Source organism: Podarcis bocagei (assembly GCF_964188305.1).
Source record: "Podarcis bocagei genome assembly, chromosome: 13".
NCBI classification, from domain to species: domain Eukaryota; kingdom Metazoa; phylum Chordata; class Lepidosauria; order Squamata; family Lacertidae; genus Podarcis; species Podarcis bocagei.
The window spans coordinates 54,275,619-54,294,773 of NC_138138.1; the positions used below are offsets into that span (position 1 = coordinate 54,275,619).

At 44.6% G+C, this 19,155-nt stretch overlaps 1 protein-coding gene across 1 annotated transcript in view; it reads left to right on the forward strand.

Annotated features, from left to right (window-relative positions):
* Window positions 1-3,771: 3,771 nt before the first annotated feature.
* Window positions 3,772-19,155, forward strand: part of SLC2A4 (solute carrier family 2 member 4) — a 53,016-nt gene continuing 37,632 nt past the window's right edge. The window contains exon 1 of the mRNA XM_081167942.1: window positions 3,772-4,096. Within this exon, the coding sequence (XP_081024068.1) occupies window positions 4,052-4,096 (45 nt within the window). The 5' untranslated portion in view covers window positions 3,772-4,051. The remainder of the gene's footprint in view (window positions 4,097-19,155) is intronic.

Consider the following 19,155-nt stretch of genomic DNA (forward strand, 5'->3'; position numbering starts at 1 on the left):
AAGTCAAGTCCCATAGAGTGCAAGAAGACCAAACCTATCCATTCTGAAGGAAATCAGCCCTGAGTGCTCACTGGAAGGACAGATCCTGAAGCGGAGGCTCCAAGACTTTGGCAACCTCATGAGAAGAGAAGACTCCCTGGAAAAGACCCTGATGTTGGGAAAGATCGAGGGCAGAAGGAGAAGGGGACGACAGAGGACGAGATGGTGGGACAGTGTTCTCAAAGCTACCAGCATAAGTTTGACCAAACTGCGGGAGGCAGTGGAAGACAGGAGAGCCTGGCGTGCTCTGGTCCAGGGGGTCACGAAGAAGCAGACACGACTAAACAACAACAATTATTAATTCCACGATTCAAGAAACGTAAGGAGATTCTCCGCTAAAAGGGTGTCCATTTCAAATCCCTTTGGGAGTCCCAGAGGTGATGGATAGCTGCCATATACACAGAGGTTTGGGTCCAACAGAATGCCAGCGTGGCTGAACAGTAGCGTAAGTCCATTTCCCCCCCCCCCACTGGCAGAGAAACCGCCCCCTTTCCCTATCCTGTTTCCCAATCTCCCCTTCTTCAAACCCACACACAACTCATCACCCTCTTTTTCCTCCTAGGGGCTGGGAGAATATCGCCAGAACCTGCTGAGAGACGGGATCTGTAGCTTGCGGACTATTTTCGGAGGAACTGAGCCGGGTGCCAGCAGTGTGTGACTCGCGTCTGCTGGGGGGGGGGTCCCTGGGGAGGGAGGGGTGTCTGAAGGACATCAAGGCTTCTCTAAAGGCCACACACAAGGGGACAGCTGACACGAGACTTGGGGGGGGGGGGAGACACAGGGAAGACCTTTTCCTCTCCCCCCCCCCACACTTTCCCTCTCTGGCTTTGAACTCAAATATCAGGTTGCATCCTCGCCCCCAGGAGAGAGAGAGGCCTGAGGATTGTTGTGACGTCAAAAGAAAAAGCCACAGGCCAGTTATATCTTTACAACCTCCCTGGCCAAAATGTCACAAAGGGGCAGAGAAGAAGAAGGTTTTCATGGATCCAAGCGTGTATTGCAGGCAATGCCCCAGTGGCGTAGCATGGGGGGTGCAGGGGGGCCGGCCGCACCGGGCGCAACATCTGGGGGTTAGGGTTAGGGGGCGCAAATCCACGGGTTAGGGGGCGCAAATTACTTGCCTTGCCCCGGGTGCTGACAACCCACGCTACACCACTGCAATGCCCGATTTATGTATAAGCCAAACAAGCTATAGCTTAGGGTCCCACTCTCTTAGGGACCCCCCCCAAAAAAATTTAAGGGGGAAAAAACCTGGTTGTACATTTCCAAAATGTAAGATAAAAATTAAATAAAATCTGTCTTTGCATTATTAAGTTTGCTATAATAATAGTAGTAGTAATAATAATAATAATAATAATAATAATAATAATAATAATAATAATAATAATAATACAGTGGTACCTCAGGTTACATACGCTTCAGGTTACATACGTTTCAGGTTACAGACTCTGTTAACCCAGATATAGTGCTTCAGGTTAAGAACTTTGCTTCAGGATAAGAACAGAAATTGGGCTCCAGGTGCGCGGCGGCAGCAGGAGGCCCCATTAGCTAAAGTGGTGCTTCAAGTTAAGAACAGTTTCAGGTTAAGAACGGACCTCCGGAACGAATTAAATACTTAACCAAAGGTACCACTGTATAATAATAATAATAATAATAATAATAATAATAATAATAATAATAACAACAACAACAACAACAACAACAACAAAATTTATTTATACCCCGCCCTCCCCAGCCAGAGCCGGGATCAGGGCAGCTAACATCAGTAAAATTACAGTAAAAACATAATGGGGGGACCAATTGAAAATACAGGTTAAAATGCAATTTAAAATGCAGCCTCATTTTAAAAGGAGCCCATTTTAAGTTAGAGCTTAATAATTATTTCACTCTTAATATACTTCTTCTTAATTGTATTTCACTATTAATATGTTCTTCTTAGTTGTATTTCAGTTCCACAATTACTTTGATAAAATACATGTATTGTTATGTGCAAATGGCTTGAGATGCCTATGAGGTCCATAAATTACCATATAGCATATATTCAACACACAAAAAAGGTGAAGCTCTGTTCTGAAGCCTCAGACAGCCCTGCGATGTAGGCTGGGCTGCGAGAGGGGGGAATGCGGATGATGGGAGTTGTAGTCCCAGACATCTGCTTGTCGACCAATAATAATAATAATAATTTATTATTTATACCCCGCCCATCTGGCTGGGTTTCCCCAGCCACTCTGGGCGGCTTCCAAAAGAATATTAAAATACAATAACCTATTAAACATTAAAAGCTTCCCTGAACAGGGCTGCCTTCAGATGTCTTCTAAAAGTCTGGTAGTTGTTTATTTCCTTGACATGTGATGGGAGGGCGTTCCACAGGGCGGGTGCCACCACCGAGAAGGCCCTCTGCCTGGTTCCCTGTAACTTGGCTTCTCGCAGGGAGGGAACCGCCAGGAGGCCCTTAGAGCTGGACCTCACTGTCTGGGCAGAACGATGGTGGTGGAGATGCTCCTTCAGGTCTACTGGGCCTTTGAGGCCGTTTAGGGCTTTCAAGGTCAGCACCAACACTTTGAACTGTGCTCGGAAACGTACTGGGAGCCAATGGAGGTCTTTCAAGACCGGTGTTATGTGGTCTCCCAGTCCCCAGTCTGGCTGCTGCATTCTGGATTAGTTGCAGTTTCCGGGTCACCTTCAAAGGTAGCCCCACATAGAGAGCATTGCAGTAGTCCAAGCGGGAGATAACCAGAGCATGCACCACTCTGGTGAGACAGAGAGATCTAGTCCAACCCCATTCAAAGACGGTGGGCTTCCTTTGCGCCCATTTCACGGAGTGGGACCACTGAGGCGCGTCCCTCGATTTCCCCCCTTTCGCGACCCCGTCCGGGGAGCCAGCCAGGAACTGCTGCCCGCCCCGCCGGGCCTGGTGCCAGCCCAGCGATGCCAGCCAATGGGAGCGGGCGGGGCGGGGCGGGGCGTGGGGGCGTGCTGTTTGCTTTGCCCCCTGCCCAGCCCAGCCCAGCCCTGGCCAAACTGCAGACCTGCCAGCCGCCCGGGAGTTCTTTCCACGAGGGTCTTGCCCAGTTCTCCTTCCTCGCGGCTTTCTCCTTCCCCTCTTCTCTACATCTCTCTCCTCCTCACCCCGATTTCCCTGCTCTTTGAAGACCCCCAATTCTTTCTTTCTTTCTTTCTTTCTTTCTTTCTTTCTTTCTTTCTTTCTTTTTTTCTTGTTTCCCTCTTTGCCCGACTCTTCTCCTTTTCTCCCCTCTGTCCCCTCTTTGGAATTATTCCTCTATCTCACAATTTCACCTTTCCTCTGCTTCTTTGACACTCCCTCTCTTTCCTCCCTTATTCTTTCTTTCCTTCCCTCCATCCGTCTGTCCTTCACCTTCCTTCCTTCCTTCCTTCCTTCCCTCCATCCGTCTGCCCTTCACTCCCTCTCTTTCCTCTCTTTCCTCCCTTTCGTCTTTCTTTCTTTCTTTCTTTCTTTCTTTCTTTCTTTCTTTCCTTCCTTCCTTCCTTCCTTCCTTCCTTCCTTCTCTCCATCCGTCTGTCCTTCACTCCCTCTCTTTCCTCCCTTTCTTCATTCTTTCTTTCTTTCCTTCCCTCCATCCGTCTGTCCTTCCCTCCCTCTCTTCATTCTTCCTTCCCTTCATCCGTCTCTTATTCCATCAAACTTTCCCCTCTCTCTTTTTTATCTGTTTCTGTCTCTTTTCACCTGTTTTTTTTTTCTCTCTCTCTCTCTCCACCTGTTCCCCCCCTCTCTTTCTCTCCCTCTCTCCCTCCTTTCACCTCTTCCCCTCTTCCCTACTTTCCTCCCCTCAGGACATTTCCGGACTCCCCCCTTTTTTGTTTTCAATCCTTAGTACCCCCACACCTCCAATCCCCGCCTTGACCTTGACTTTGGATTTAAACTTCTTTCCCCAAAGAAGAAGGGCCAGCCTTTAAGCGAAAGAGAAGACAACTCTCTGCGTCATCTCCAGCAGGATTCGAACTCGCCACAGCCCCGGGCGCCTCCGTAAAGATGCCGGCTGGTTTCCAGCAGATACGGAGAGAGGACGAGGACGAGGTAAATGTTGGGTTGGGGGGCTGGAGAAGAGAAGACAGTGGGTGGTGGGGTGCTGTGGGGGTGCTGAGATCCAAAGCTCAAGGTGACCCATAGATTTGGGAGCACATTTTGGGGGGCTGTTGCTTTTTCTGGGATTCCTCAGAATATTCCATCGCTGGCAAACGTATCTTTACATGCCTCCGAGTTGTGACTTGAAGAGTTGGGTTTCACGCCGGGTCATGCAAGCAACTATTTATACCTACTTAGTTCAGGGTGTCCCTGTGACTGCGAAATGAGGGTCATGTTTACTCAGAGGTTAAGCCACGCTGTCTGCAGTGGGGCGTCTCCCCAAGTTGCTTTTCACCCAATTGCGGCTCTCAGACGCTTCCAGAATAGATGCGGACTGCCTTCGTCGCAGCGGGTTGGTCTGGATGACTCTCAGGTGTCCCTTTCCGATTCCACAGCTCTGTAATTCTATGGCGAGTGGTCCTCTCACAAACAAGTTCTTTGCAGTGTCCGGGTTTGATTTATCGCAATATCCGTTTAGCTTCCGCTTCCATTGCATTCTGCTTTCACCCGCCCAACAACCTCCCTGCAAGGCAGGCCTCTGAGCTGGGAAGAGAGGCAGTCTTAGTTTTCAGCCATAGAGGCAGCAAGGGAATTGGGCCCTGATTTCACCTCTAGGGATTTTTGAGCTTCTGTGTCATTCCCCTGAAAATATTGCCTCTGAGCATGTGCAATGTGTCTTTTTGAGCCGAGCCTTGTTCTCCGCAGAATCGCCGCACCCAGTAGACGCAGAAGGATGACAGGGCTTGTGGGTTCCTGGGATGGATGAGCCCCATGGGAGGGAGGGCAGAACACAGGCATCTTGCAAAGAACCCAACGCATTTTCCACGTTTTCAGAATGGAGGGTTTCTAGACCTCATGGAGTTTCGGGAATCAAGCCACCGAGTCGTGTTTGCTAGCAAAGTTTTTAACGCTCAGTGGAGAAACCGGATATTTTTTATGGGACGTGTAATGGATTGTCTTCTTTGAGGCACACCCGTTGTGATCCATTGCAGCCTGGAAGGAATAATAATAATAATAATAATAATAATAATAAATCATAGAGTTGAAATGTACCCAAAGGTCGTCTAGTCCAACCCCCTGAAACGCAGGAATCCCGGGAATGCTTCCTTTTGTTTGGGGACAGCCTCGGCGCTCCGGTGCCAGGTTGCAAGGAGCTGTGTCCGGCCCAGCTTCTTTCGAGTGAATTTCATTTTGCGTGCTCGGGGTCTGAGTGCGAATCATGCCCCTTTGCCAACACAGGCCGTATCCCTTGATTGCGAGGAGGGAGCGCAAAAAGCTGCGTTATACTACTCCAGACCGGCACTCTGATTCCTTGCAAAAGGCACTGAGAGGGATTATCTAGCTGCGAATCCCAAATCCAGGGGGCTGGACTGGATATCCTTAGGGGAGCCTCTTCCAACTTCACCATTCAGTGATTCTTTGAGAAGCGTGCTGCCTCCGAGAACAGGCCTTGTGGCTCCAAGGCTTTACCTTCTTTAAATGCTATCTGAATCGATGCCGTCGCTGCATCTCGTGGGAGCGAGCGCCGCAGCTGAGCTATGCGCTGCGCGTAGCTTGGCTCGCTTACCCGAGTAACGCAGGGACACAAAAAGCAGTTGTGTACTGAGTTCGATCGCAGATCCATCTATGTCAGTGTTGCCTGGTAGCAATTCTCCAGGGTTTGGGGCCGGGGATAATGTCTGTCACTGAGCTGTAGTCAGACCCGCTGAAAATAAAAGCAAGATTCTTTTTTTTTTTTTTTGAAACAATAATATTTATTAGTTTTCAATAGACATAATGGAAAGGATATACAACCACACAACAACATAGCAACAACAACGGTATAGAAATTAAAAAAAAAAGAATAACAGACTTGACATACCTAAACAGAAAAAAGTAAAAAAATAATAAAAATCAGTTAATTAATTAATATCCATTTTCATAAAAAATTTAGTTGACTTCCTCTAATCTTCTCCATCTGAATTTCCTCTTAAATTGAATGTAGCAGTTTCCAATATCATTATTTCATAAAACAATATTACAGTCATATTCCACTTTCTTTACCTTTCTTATAGTGCATTTTCTTATTTATACTTATAAATCTAATTTTGTCCTAGGCCTAATTGGTTCTTTCAAGTGGTTACATACCTTTAATGTTAGAATATTTATTCAAATAGTCTTTGAATTTCTTCCAGGTTTCTAGTCCTCATATTTCTGCGTGCAAGGCTGAAGGTCGATAGGAAGGCAGGAAGCTGATATTCCTGTTGTCCCTGAAAGCCCTGCGGCTCCCACTCTGCCCCACATTATCTCATCTATTCCCCCAGCTCTGCAGGAATCTTTCTGCCCAGCGTGGGATTCGAACCCTGAACCCCAAGATTCACAGTCTACCGACTGAGCTATTTTCGTCTATCGTTCCTTTGACTTTCCTGATTTTTTTTGCTATTTCCCCAGGGCTAGGTTTATTGTTTTGCCTTTTTCTCGTCAACCATTCTGACCTTCTTTTTTAACCATCAAGGGTTATATACATTTTAATAAAGGCATGCATTTGTGTATGCAAACAATGCGTTATTTGCATAATCAAAACCGTTCCCAAACCGCTGAATTTCTGCAGCGTTCTCCCCGCCGCTTGCCCAATTATGCCGCTCTGCTGAGAGAAACGCCATCAAGCCACCGCGGTAATTATAATCCCCGAACCAACCTGAGTAGCTATTTAGGAATTTTAATTGCTGTGGATTTTCTTAGGGGAGGCAGCGTGACCGAACCCATCCCTGACGTGACATTTTCTGCTGCAATTCTTAGATCAAGCCGCAACACACCCTCGGCTCGCCTGCGTTACTAACTTGCAAAAACTTGACCTGCAAATGACCCTGTGGTCTTGCGCCCATTTTGCAGATAGAAGGACTGAGGCTCAGAGAGAGAGAGAGACTTGCCCTAAGTTGTACAGACTCAACCATCTTTCCCCCTTCTAAGCCAGGTGCCATTGGCGTGCAGGACTAGAGACCAAAACAGGCAGGAGTATATAAATATTACCTTTATACCTTTACTTTTAAAAGACAACTGAAGACAGCCCTGTTTAGGGAAGTTTTTAAATATTCTTTTTAATATTCTGTTGGGAGCTGCCCAGAGTGACTGGGGAAACCCAGCCAGATGGGTAGAGTATAAATAATAATTTATTATTATTATTATTATTATTATTATTATTATTATTATTATTATTCTGTTCCCTGCATTCTATCCTCCATCCAGGAAGCATGATCAGACCTCAAGGGCACATCTCAGCTGTGAGCCGATTAATAATAATAATAATAATAATAATAATAATAATAATATTTTATTTGTATCCTGCCCTCCCCGGCCAAAGCCAGGCTACTAACGACAGTTAAAAATAGCACAGTGTCCATAAAACCGCACAGTCAATTAATTAAAATACATTCTAATAATAATAATATCGGTAAATACTGGGGGGGGGTGTTAACCGGAGAATATAAGCAGCGATCGGGGTTCAACTTGGGACATATAAGGAGAGCGGGAAACTGGTTTTGGAAACGGTTATCAATTGATTTGGCTGTGATTTGTAATAACTTGGAAAATCAATAGAAGTTATTGGCAAAAAATGGAGTGTGTTTTCTGCCTTGGGCTGGATGAGATTGGGGGGGTCCCTTGCAAGCGTACAGTTCTATGATTGTGCGACCCCAGCCTGGGAAAAAACATTAAAGGGAGTTAGGGTTTGGGTGAGATGTTTGCGGGAAAGTGTGTTGCCTTGGGACAGTCTTGAGGGCCGTTAGAAATTTTTGGAGGGCCGCAATTGAGGTTTTCGGGCCTTGCTCTCCACGCTGATGCAGACAGCAAACAGTGCCCCATATCTCTCTTCCTTTCTCTCTCTCTCTCTCTCTCTCTCTCTCTCTTTCTTTCTTTCTTTCTTTCTTTCTTTCTTTTTCTCTCTCTCTTTCTCTCTCTCTCTTTCTTTCGTTCTTTCTTTCTCTCTCTCCTCTCTCTTTCTCGCTTTCTTTCTTTCCTTTGTAAATATTTTTTATTGATCAATTTCCACCATATAATCACATACGTTATGTTTTCCCTTTCCCCCGCCCCAGGACTCCCCTCATCTCCTCTCCCTGATTTCTCTTCCCATATTTTCTCTGCATATTATAAAATTGCACATATCCTTACATGTCCATCCATCATGTTATTAACCAATAAATGTGTGTATGCTTATTCAAAACCTGCCAGGGAGTCCAGCTCGTTTTGTTGTCTTTTCAAATAGTTTGTAAAAAGTTCCCATTATCCTTATCTCAATTATCCTTATCTCGCAATTTGTAAGTCAATTTGGCCAATTCTGCATAGTTCATCAATTTTTCTTGCCACTGTTCTTTCGTCAGGGTTTCCTCGTTCTTCCATCCTTGTGCTATCAAGACTCTTGCCGCTGTTGTCGCATACATAAATAAATTCTTTGTTTTCCTTGGCAGGTCTTGTCTTACAATCCCTAACAGAAATGCTTCTGGTTTTTTTTTTTACAAATGTCATTTTAAACATTTTTTTTCAATTCATTGTATATCATTTCCCAATTTTTAAAAACTTCTCTACACTCCCACCACATATGATAAAAAGTCCCTTCTTTTACATTTCCAACAAATGTTTGAGCCGGTTTTGTACATTTTTGCTATCTTTCTTTCTTTTTTAATACCTTTATTATACATCGATTAACATCAGTTGACACATATAACTTATAACTTACACTATTTAACTTCGACAATACATATAACACAAACAGGACACACTACACAACATAAACACACCTTAAACACTAACTTCTAAGTCTTCTCATTTTACCATTTAACATTTTGTTAATCTGCACACAGTTCATTTTAATTTTTTTAGCTTTCCCATTTCTTATCCAGAAAATTCTGTTATAGGTACTCTCTTTATATTTCAAGATTCATTCTAAGTTTGCCAGGAGCTTACCATTATCACAATCATTTTTTAAGGTATTCTTTAAACATTATCCAATCTTTATTAACTTTCTGTACTAAATTTCCTCTTAATCTTTCTGTCATCCTTGCAAGTTGTGAATAACGGATGTTATCAGTTCTTTTCCAGTTCTTTACTATTAAAATCCTAGCCGCTGTGGTTGCGTACATAAAAAGAGGTCCAACATTTTTCTTAATTTCCATGGACATAATTCCTAACAAGAAGGCCTCAGGTTTTTTTGTGAATGAGAATTTGAATATCTTTTTAAGTTCTTTATATATGGTATCCCAAAATTCTCGCAATCAGCACCCCATATGTAGTCCATTTTCAGTAGGCTGGATTGGGCCCAGAATGGGTCACATCTGCACAGGGTGGATAAAAATCCATGATTATTTTTTTTAAATAAAATTTTAAAAAATCAGATTTTTAAAAATTTAAATTGGGTGTTGTTTTTTATTTCAATTGGATTTTTAAAATAAAATGCTATTGGAGGAAAAATCATTCTAAAGATAGTTTTCTATTTAAGTGACATTATAATCTAAAGGCTATTTATCAGGAAATAAGGATTTGTTTAAAGTTTTTTCATGTGTGCTAAAACGCAGTCTAAGGTGTTGTTTTTTTAAAAAAAGTTTAACCACATCAGTTAACAAACATGGATACATATGCTACAATGTTATTGTTTTAGTTAAATAAATTGTTTAAATAGTTATTAAGGAAATGATTATTTTTCTCCTTCTGATAAAGTACAGCAGAAAAGTTGTCCAAATATAAACAGTTAAATTATCAAACTACCTGTCAATGTATTTCTAATAGTAGAATCAAATCAGTAATTTCTGATATAACTGTAATAACTACTCTGAAGATTTATTATTCCGAAAATGAAAGCTTCATCTGGTTGGTAAATATTCAGATTATACCAGCAAGGATGAGCCTTTCTGTTAAATAAAAAAAAGATTTAAATTGGGTCTTACTGACTCGTGATTTAAATTGATTTGATTTAAATCAGATCCATCCTGCAGTTGCGGCACTCTGCACGTTCTCTTGCGCAGAGCTTCTGGAGCAATTGTCCGTCATTCTGATGCGTGTGCAAAGCACAACTACCTTCTGTGACATCACGGACAGCACATGCATGTGGCGAGCGTGACCTGGAGCTGCATTGCTGAATTCAAATTTTGTGGCCGTGCGATGGCTGCATCGCACCCAGCGATTGGCACTCTGCTACCTAGCAGGGAGACTGCAGGATTGCATTCAAGTCGCCTCTGTCATTTAGCTCATGCGCAAACAATTGCACATCGCACCAATCTTTCACCGCGCATGCGCCTCCCCTCCGCTATTCAGAGCGCACAGAAATCCTGCACTATTTAGCTGTGCCATATTGGCATCCTGGAACATTTTCGTGTGTGGCCCAGCTCCTGCTTATAAACATCACTTTTATTTATTAAATCGCAGAACGGTTTGCAGTATAAAAAGACAAAAAATGCTTAACAAAGTAACAAACTAAAGCAACACACCCAAAACGGTTTAAATGGCCATAGATTTAATTAGCCAAAGACCCAGGAGAAGAGGAACATTTTTGCCTGTATATTGAAGGCACCAGGCGAACTTTCCTGGGCAGACGGAGGAGCCACCACAGATAAGGCCCTGTTCTTGCGTCGCCACCCTCCGGACACGGAGGAGGCACACAAAGGAGGTCCTAAGGGGATGATCAAAGGGTCCCGGTTGGCTTATATGGGGAGAGGTGGTCCTGCGCCCTTTTAAGGCTTGATAGACAGGGCCAGATTTAGGTTGGATGAGGCCCTAAGCTACAGAAGGTAATGGGGCCCTTTATATGTCCAGCTGTCCTTTGTCAACAGCAAATTGTCCCGTTTTGTGTGTGTTGAATATATGCTCTGTGGTCATTGATGGACCTAATACGTCCATACACAACACAAAACACTGTATTGTATGTAGGTTTTATTTTATTCGTTTTTTATCTTATATTTTGGAAATGTACATTCAGGTCTCTAAAGCCATATGCACATAACAAAATATGTATTTTGTCAAAGTAAATGTTGAACTGAAATACAATTCAGAAGAAGTACAGTGGTGCCCCGCAAGACGAATGCCTCGCAAGACGGAAAACTCGCTAGACGAAAGAGTTTTCCGTTTTGGAGGTGCTTCGCAAAACGAATTTCCTATGGGCTTGCTTCGCAAGACGAAAATGTATTGCGAGTTCCTGCTGGTTTTTTTTCCTCCCCCCCCCCTTTTTCTAAGCCGCTAAGCCGCTTTTCAGCTGATCCGATCAGCAGATAAGCCGCTAAAAGCCGCTAATAGCGCTAATCCGCTAATCCATCAATGGGCTTGCTTCGCAAGACGAAAAAAACCGCTAGACGAAGAGAATCACAGAACGGATTCTTTTCGTCTTGCGAGGCACCACTGTATTTTAATAGGGAAACACAATTGAGAAGAAGTATGTTAGTGAAATAATTATTCAGTTCTAACTTCAAATGATTTTTTAAATCTTAACAAACTTCATAATGCAAACACATTGGCACTTGGCAATAACAAGAGTTCCTTTAGAAACACCATTTACAAAGACTGATAATCTAGTCTCGGGAAACTTGCTATAACATGAAATACTGTAATAATAGGTGTAAATATATGGTGCAAACTACTAATAATTATAAACAGCAGAATGTAGGCACCCTATATATAGAAAGGAGCAAACCAGTGATATTTTAGGGAGCAGGCTAGCAGGCGGGACCTATGACCGACATCCTAGGAGCCTACACAACACAAAACACACTGTTGCTGCATGTAGGTTTTATTTCATTTCTTTTTTATCTTATATTTTGGAAATGTACATCCAGTTGTTTTTTTCCTTTAATTTTTTGGGGGCCTCAAGAGAGTGGGGCCCTAAGCTACACTCTCTTGAGCTTATACGGTGGACGCTCGGGTTACGAACATGATCCGTGCGGGAAGCATGCGCGGGTTGCAATTCGGTGCTTCTGTGCATGCGCAAAGCGCAATTTAGCACTTCTGCGCAAGCGCAAGCGCAAAACCCAGAAGTAACCTGTTTCAGTACTTCCGGGTTCGGCGCAGTGCGCAACCCGAAATCACACAACCCGAAGCATCTATAACCCGAGGTATGACTGTACGTAAATCGGGCACTGTCGATAGGTCAAAAGCAGAAACGAATCGGCAGCCAGTGTCGTCGGGCCAGGGTTGGCGTTATAATGCTCAAACCGTTTTGCTCCGGTGCAGAAATGGGCTGCTGAATTCAGAGCATAGCTGTCAACTTACAGATTTGAAAATAAGGGATCAGCAGCCAAAATAAGGGATTTTCCGGGCACAGGTATTTTCAACTTCTGAGCCCTTCCGAGCCAAAGGCAGAAAGCCCAGCCAGCAGCCAAACGAAGCCTCATCAATAAGGGACAGGGGCGGGACATGGCGCTGGGATAAGGGACTGTCCCGCCACATAAGGGACGCTTGGCAGCTATGGTTCAGAGGCAGCCCTACATAGAACGCATTGCAGTAATCTAACCTAAAGGTTACCAGAGCATAGACAACAGAAGTGAGGCTTCCATCAATACAGGCTTATGCCCTTATGTTTATTTTGGATTTTCCTTTTGTCTGGGAGAGCATCCATTCAGTGGCGTAGTGTGGGGGGTGCAGGGGGGGGCCGGCCGCACCGGGCGCAACATCTGGGGGTTAGGGTTAGGGGGCGTAAATCCACGGGTTAGGGGGCGCAAATTACTTGCCTTGCCCTGGGTGCTGACAACCCACGCTACACCACTGCATCCATTTCTCAGATGAGACTCCACCAGGCTAAAGAGTCTCTGATCTGGAAGCTTTTGTCCCTAAACCTGCCCCTGTAGGGCGATGCTGAGCTTTACTCGCTGGGGAGAGACATTCGCCCACTCTGCACATGCTCAGAGGAACCTTCTTTTAATAAAATAAAAAGTTCATTTCTTGCATTTATACCCCACCTTTTTTCTCCAAGGAGCGCAAATTGGTTTGCACGTTTCTCCTCCCGCTCCTCATTTAAACCTTGTGAGGTAGTTTAGCCTGAGTAAAGTCAGTGACTGGCTGAAGGCCAGTGAATTTTGTGGTTCAGGGGACTTGAACCCTGGTCCCGCCCAGGTCTCGGACCAAAAGGTAGACCTGAGTTAGCTATGTCCGTTAATTTCAATTAATGGTTCCCTCAGTGCTCCGTACAGCACAGAATTCACCATAATTAAACATGACAAGTAAATATTGGGTTGTGACTACCGGAAAATTGTAGACGCAACCACCTTCCTTCCTTCCTTCCTTCCTTCCTTCCTTCCTTCTTTCTTTCTTTCTTTCTTTCTTTCTTTCTTTCTTTCTTTCTTTCTCTTTTTTTAAAAAAACAACATTAATTTTATTTCACTTAATAATACGCATGAACATACAACACAAAGCATTAGGTTCAAAAATCAAAACTATATTATTATTATTTCCCTTTAATTCTATACGCAGAGACTGATATTAAATCCTCAATGAATCACTTTACATAGACAAAGATATAAATATTTAGCTTTTATAAATATAATCAAACATTTGCCACGAAAAGATAATTAAGCTTTTAGCAAATAATTCCAGATTATCCTCGCTCTCATTTTTTGCAAAGCTTTTGGTTGTTGTTGTTTTTTTTAAAAAAAATCATTTTATAATGTATATAGAAGGGCTATAACAACAGACGGAAACTAAGAGCTGGAAAACCAAAACTACAAAATAGGCATGAGTACAGTCGCACGTGGGTTACGATAACAAAACCCAAGTGAAGAATATCTGATTATAAACCAGATTAAGTTGCTGGGGCAGTGCGGTATAGTGGTTAGGGCGTCTGCCTAGAACCTGGATGAGACTTGGGTTCAAATCACCCTGAAGCTCACCGGGTGACCTTGAGCCCAGTTGGCCTGACCTCCCTCGCAGGGTTAAGTGAGAAAGAGCCAGAATAGAGCCCCATACAAGACTTTGAGCTCCTTGCAGAAAACGCCGGGATTTAAATGCATTAATGACAGCAATATAATAGAACTGACGTTTTGCCTCTTTTTGAAATCACTGTGGCGTTTTTCTTCCTGCCTTAGTTTAGCTGGCAGTGCCATCCATCCCTAACTTTGCCTACTCGGAAGTAAGCCCCACTGAATCCCAAGGGTGCTTGCTCCCAGGGTAACTGGGGGGGGGGCTTACTCTGCAAGCAATGCTGAGCTTTTGCAGCGGGGATCGGAGCCGATTGCCAGCAGTCTGCAGACCCTCTCAAGTGCCCCTATTTTCCCGGGACAGTCCCGGATCAACAGAAGAAGGGACCGATTCAGGACTGATGAGGCCCTAAGCTACTGAAGGTAACGGGGCCCTTTATATGTCCAGCTGTCCTTTGTCAACAACAAATGGTCCCTTTTTTGTGTTGAATATATGCTCTATGGTCATTTATAGACCTAATAGGTCCATACACAGGACGCGGGTGGCGCTGGTGGTTAAACCACTGAGCCTAGGACTTGCCGATCAGAAGGTTGGTGGTTCGAATCCCTGCGACAGGGTGAACTCCCGTTGCTCGGTCCCTGCTCCTGCCAACCTAGCAGTTCGAAAGCACGTCAAAGTGCAAGTAGATAAATAGGTACCACTCTGGCGGGAAGGTAAACGGCGTTTCCGTGCGCTGCTCTGGTTCGCCAGAAGCGGCTTAGTCCTGCTGGCCACATGACCCGGAAGCTGTACACCGGCTACCTCAACCAGTAAAGTGAGATGAGCGCCGTAACCCCAGAGTCGGCCACGACTGGACCGAATGGTCAGGGGTCCCTTTACCTTTACCTTTAGGTCCATACACAACACAAAACACTGTATGTCGGTTTTACTTTATTTTTTATATTTTGGAAATGTACATCCAGGGTTTCCCCCCCCCTTTAATTTTTTTGGGGGGCCCCAATCGAGTGGGGCCCTAAACTAGAGCTTGTTTATTTTACACGTAAATCCGGCAATGGACAGAAACCACCCCCATTTTTTATTTGATCCCTCAATGTGCCGCTTGCCCTTTTGGACGTTCCTGTTCCCGTCGGAAAAACATTGGGACTTAAAAAAAAAAAAGCACTTTGCAAAAGCTGTTCTTCTGTTCTTCCAGGCCTGGAGGCAGGAATGAACCTCAGCTGCTGGAGACAGAGGGAAAAAAGCCATATTTGGCTCCTTCCATCCAGATCAGGCCTGTCTCCTATTACGCTGAGTAATGGCGGCAAAGGCGCATGTCTCTGCCTATTCCCCTCTGGCCCTTTAAAAAAAAATTAAATTAAATTACACTTGCCTCGCCCAGCAGCCGAACAGGTGCTGGCTGCCAGGCCACCCGTTGATTGACAGGGTGCAGAGGTTGTCAAGGCAGCCGCAGAGGCCCCCACCCCCCTTCCTATTTCGGGAAGGGGGCAGTGAGAAGCCTGGGTGGCTTAAAAATAAATAAATATGGATGTACCGTGCCATATTAGACGCAAAAAATCTTGTTTTGGTGAATCGGAAGAGCTGGGAAAAAGATCCCACTGTGCACATGGATTGACAACACGGACAGACTAGTTACATGCGAATCAAGAATTGCATATCAAGAATGGATAAATATGAAGAAATCTGGAAGGAATATTTAAGCAATAAGGCATAAAAATGGTGGGAGTTAAGGGGAGGAGAGGTGGAGAAATAATGTTAAAAGGGTATAGTTATAGGTATATCCATACTCAACTCTGAATTGTTAAATTGTATTCTTTTTCCTTTTTATTGGTTTCCCCAATATTATAAACAAACAAACACATAAGACAAACAAACATAAATCCTAGCCTTATTGAAAATTACACTTATTAACTTTGTTAAGTGACTTCCTCGCTTCCCCTTGGTTGAATTTCATTGCATAACGGTTTCCCAGGTCACCATTCTTATAAAATTTAACTTCAACATTAACGTCCTTAAATCTTAACTTTACGAAATTAAACATATTAACATAAATAAAATCCTCAGCCAATTAAGTATCTGCAAGCTGTTTTCAGTTCATTTAACTTAACGCATTTAACTAAGTAATCGTTAAATTTAAATTGTATTCTTAGTGTTATTGTGGTTTTCGTTGCATGTGGTTTTTGTGGTTGCTGTCGCTATTAAAAAAAGAATAAATGAATTTAAAAATAAAAAAGCAGACCCAGTTTCCTACTTCAGAGCCTGTCAAAGATGTTGCTGTCATATTTTTTTTGGGGGGGGGAGAAGAGGATGGTGGGACACACAGAGAGAGACAAGGACATTGGGGGGGGGGGTCCTGCGCGTGCAAGTAACTGGACCCTCTCCCACACGATGACATGCCCGTCACCTGCCACTCAAATGCATCGCGTGTCGTCCCCCCCCCCCCTCTCAAACAGAGGATGAAATCCTAGCCTGCCTTGGAAACTTTCCCATCTCAGAGCTGGAAACTGCCAGGTGAAACCTTGGTTTCCCCAGAGACTTGGGAAAGGGATTGAATGTTGAGGAGGTGGGGAGGCAGCGAGGCCAAATTAAGAGGAGGTATTAAAAGAAGGGGGGAGATTGCCGGCCTTTCTGGGGGGGGCAAGGCGGGCGTCCTATAAACGGAAATTATTACCGCGGATTTCTGTTCCCGGAGGGCAGTCTCCTGGGATGGAATGGATCCTTCTCTCACACAGGTAAGAAGGGTCTAATAATAATAATAATAATAATAATAATAATAATAATAATAATAATAATTTGAATCCTCCTGCCCTTTGGAAGTCCCTGCTGATTGACACCTGCCAGCGCCTTCGCTGGATTCTTTTTGACACCCCCCCCCCCTGTAAACATCCTTGTTTAGACAAGCCTACCCAGGCTAATAATAATAAAAATAATAAATTTTATTTATACCCCGCCCTCCCCAGCCAAGACCGGGCTCAGGGTGGCTAAAACCAGGTATAAAAACAATTGATAAAATACAACTTAAAAACAAGGTTATAGTACAACATTAAAATGCAGCCTCATTTCAGTAGAAACTTGGTTATAGAAAGTTGGTTTTAATTTGTCTTCTTCTTCTTCTCCTTCTTCTCAGGGCTGTTAACAACTTTTTAGTACGTTTCAAAGGATCGTAAACCACTTGGAGCTTTTTCCGTTTTAACAATTGGGCGGTGCCTAATTTTTAGGAAATAAATAATGATGTGTTCTGTTTCCCCTACCTACCCATCCCAGATATTCCACCGTGACCTTGAACGACCCTGCGTAACTCCATAAGGAGAGTCTGGCTGCCTGATCATGCCAAAGGCTTTTTTTGCATTCCTGGGCTTGCAGAATCGTAGAGACCTCAGAGACACCCCAGAGGTCATCCAGCCCAACCCCCGGCGACGCAGGAATATGCAGGTGTCCCTTACGGGGCTCGAACCTGCAACCTTGGGGTTATCAGTGAGAGCTAAATGGAGCCCCCATGTCCGGGCGCAGTCTACCTTTGAACCCTGGCAGCTCAGGAGGAGGACAGTAATAATAATAATAATAATAATAATAATAATAATAATAATAATAATAATAATAATTTTTTATTTATATCCCACCCTCCCGAGACGAAGCCGGGCTCAGGGCGGCTAACAACAATAAAATAATACAGCATTCTAAAATCATTTCATTATAAAATTAATTCAAATCAAATTGATGGCTAGAGTTCTGTGAAGATTGCCAAAGGAGGGAGTCAGGCTGTGCCTTGGCCAAAGGCCTGGTGGAACAGCTCTGTCTTGCAGGCCCTGCGGAAAGATGTCAAGTCCCGCAGGGCCCTAGTCTCTTGTGACAGAGCGTTCCACCAGATCGGGGCCACAGCCGAAAAGGCCCTGGCTCTGGTTGAGGCCAGCCTAACCTCTCTGTGGCCTGGGACCTCCAAGGTGTTTTTGTTTGAAGACCTTAAGGTCCTCTGTGGGGCATACCAGGAGAGGCGGTCCTGTAGGTACGAGGGTCCTAGGCCGCATAGGGCTTTAAAGGTTAAAACCAGCACCTTAAACCTGATCCTGTACTCCACCGGGAGCCAGTGCAGCTGGTATAGCACCGGGTGAATGTGATCTCGTAGCGAGGACCCCGTAAGGAGTCTCACTGCGGCATTCTGCACCCGCTGGAGTTTCTGGGTCAGTCTCAGGGGCAGCCCCACGTAGAGCGAGTTACAATAATCCAGTCTGGAGGTGACCGTCACGTGGATCAGAGTGGCTAGGTCAGGGCGAGAGAGGTAAGGAGCCAACTGCTTAGCTTGGCGGAGATGGAAAAATGCCACCTTTGTTATAGCTGCAATCTGCGCCTCCATGGAAAGGGAGGTGTCGAAGATTACACCCAAACTCTTAACGGACTGCGCCCCCGCAAGAGATGGGACAAAATGACAGAGGGTGTTTTTGCCACACCTGGGCTGGCGCAGTCGGACGCCGGATGATGGAGAAGGGTGGGCCTTTTGTTCAGAACCACCGGGGCTCTCTGTTTTCTGCCTTTAATGTTCATTTATTATCTTTGCACCGGCCGCCGAAATGGGGCGTTGTGAGCAAAAAGACCGCGTGCCTGAGCTTCCTTCTCCTTTGAAGCTCTCAAAAAAAGTTTTGATCTCACAATGGACCTGGCGGCGCTTATTTATAGACTTCTCAGAAGGCAGGCGGGCTTAGATCTGTCCGCCGAAGAGGGGAAGTGACACGCCATCCTTTAAACGCAGTCGCATTTTCATGCACGTACACACCGCAGCGTCCTTTGCCCTCCCGGCGCCTCGCGCTACAACTCCCCAGACGCCTGGAGAGCGCCACGTTGGAGAACGGCGCGTTGGAGGCGGCCTCCCCCCAGGCCGGTCATGAACTAGGGAGGCAAAAAATTAAGGGGGTCTCCTCTACATTTCCCCCAAAGCCGGGATAAAAGCAGGCTGGGCAGGCATTGAATTAGATGTGCATATGTTATATTACAATTTCTTCTATATATATATCCATTTAAAATAAATACATGGATGAGAAAACAGGCGTACATACAAATAAACAAACATACAATCAAAGAAATAGCAGAAAAATCAAACAAACCGCCGCACTATAAGATACAAGGAAGTTATATTCCACTTTTTGCATTCAAAC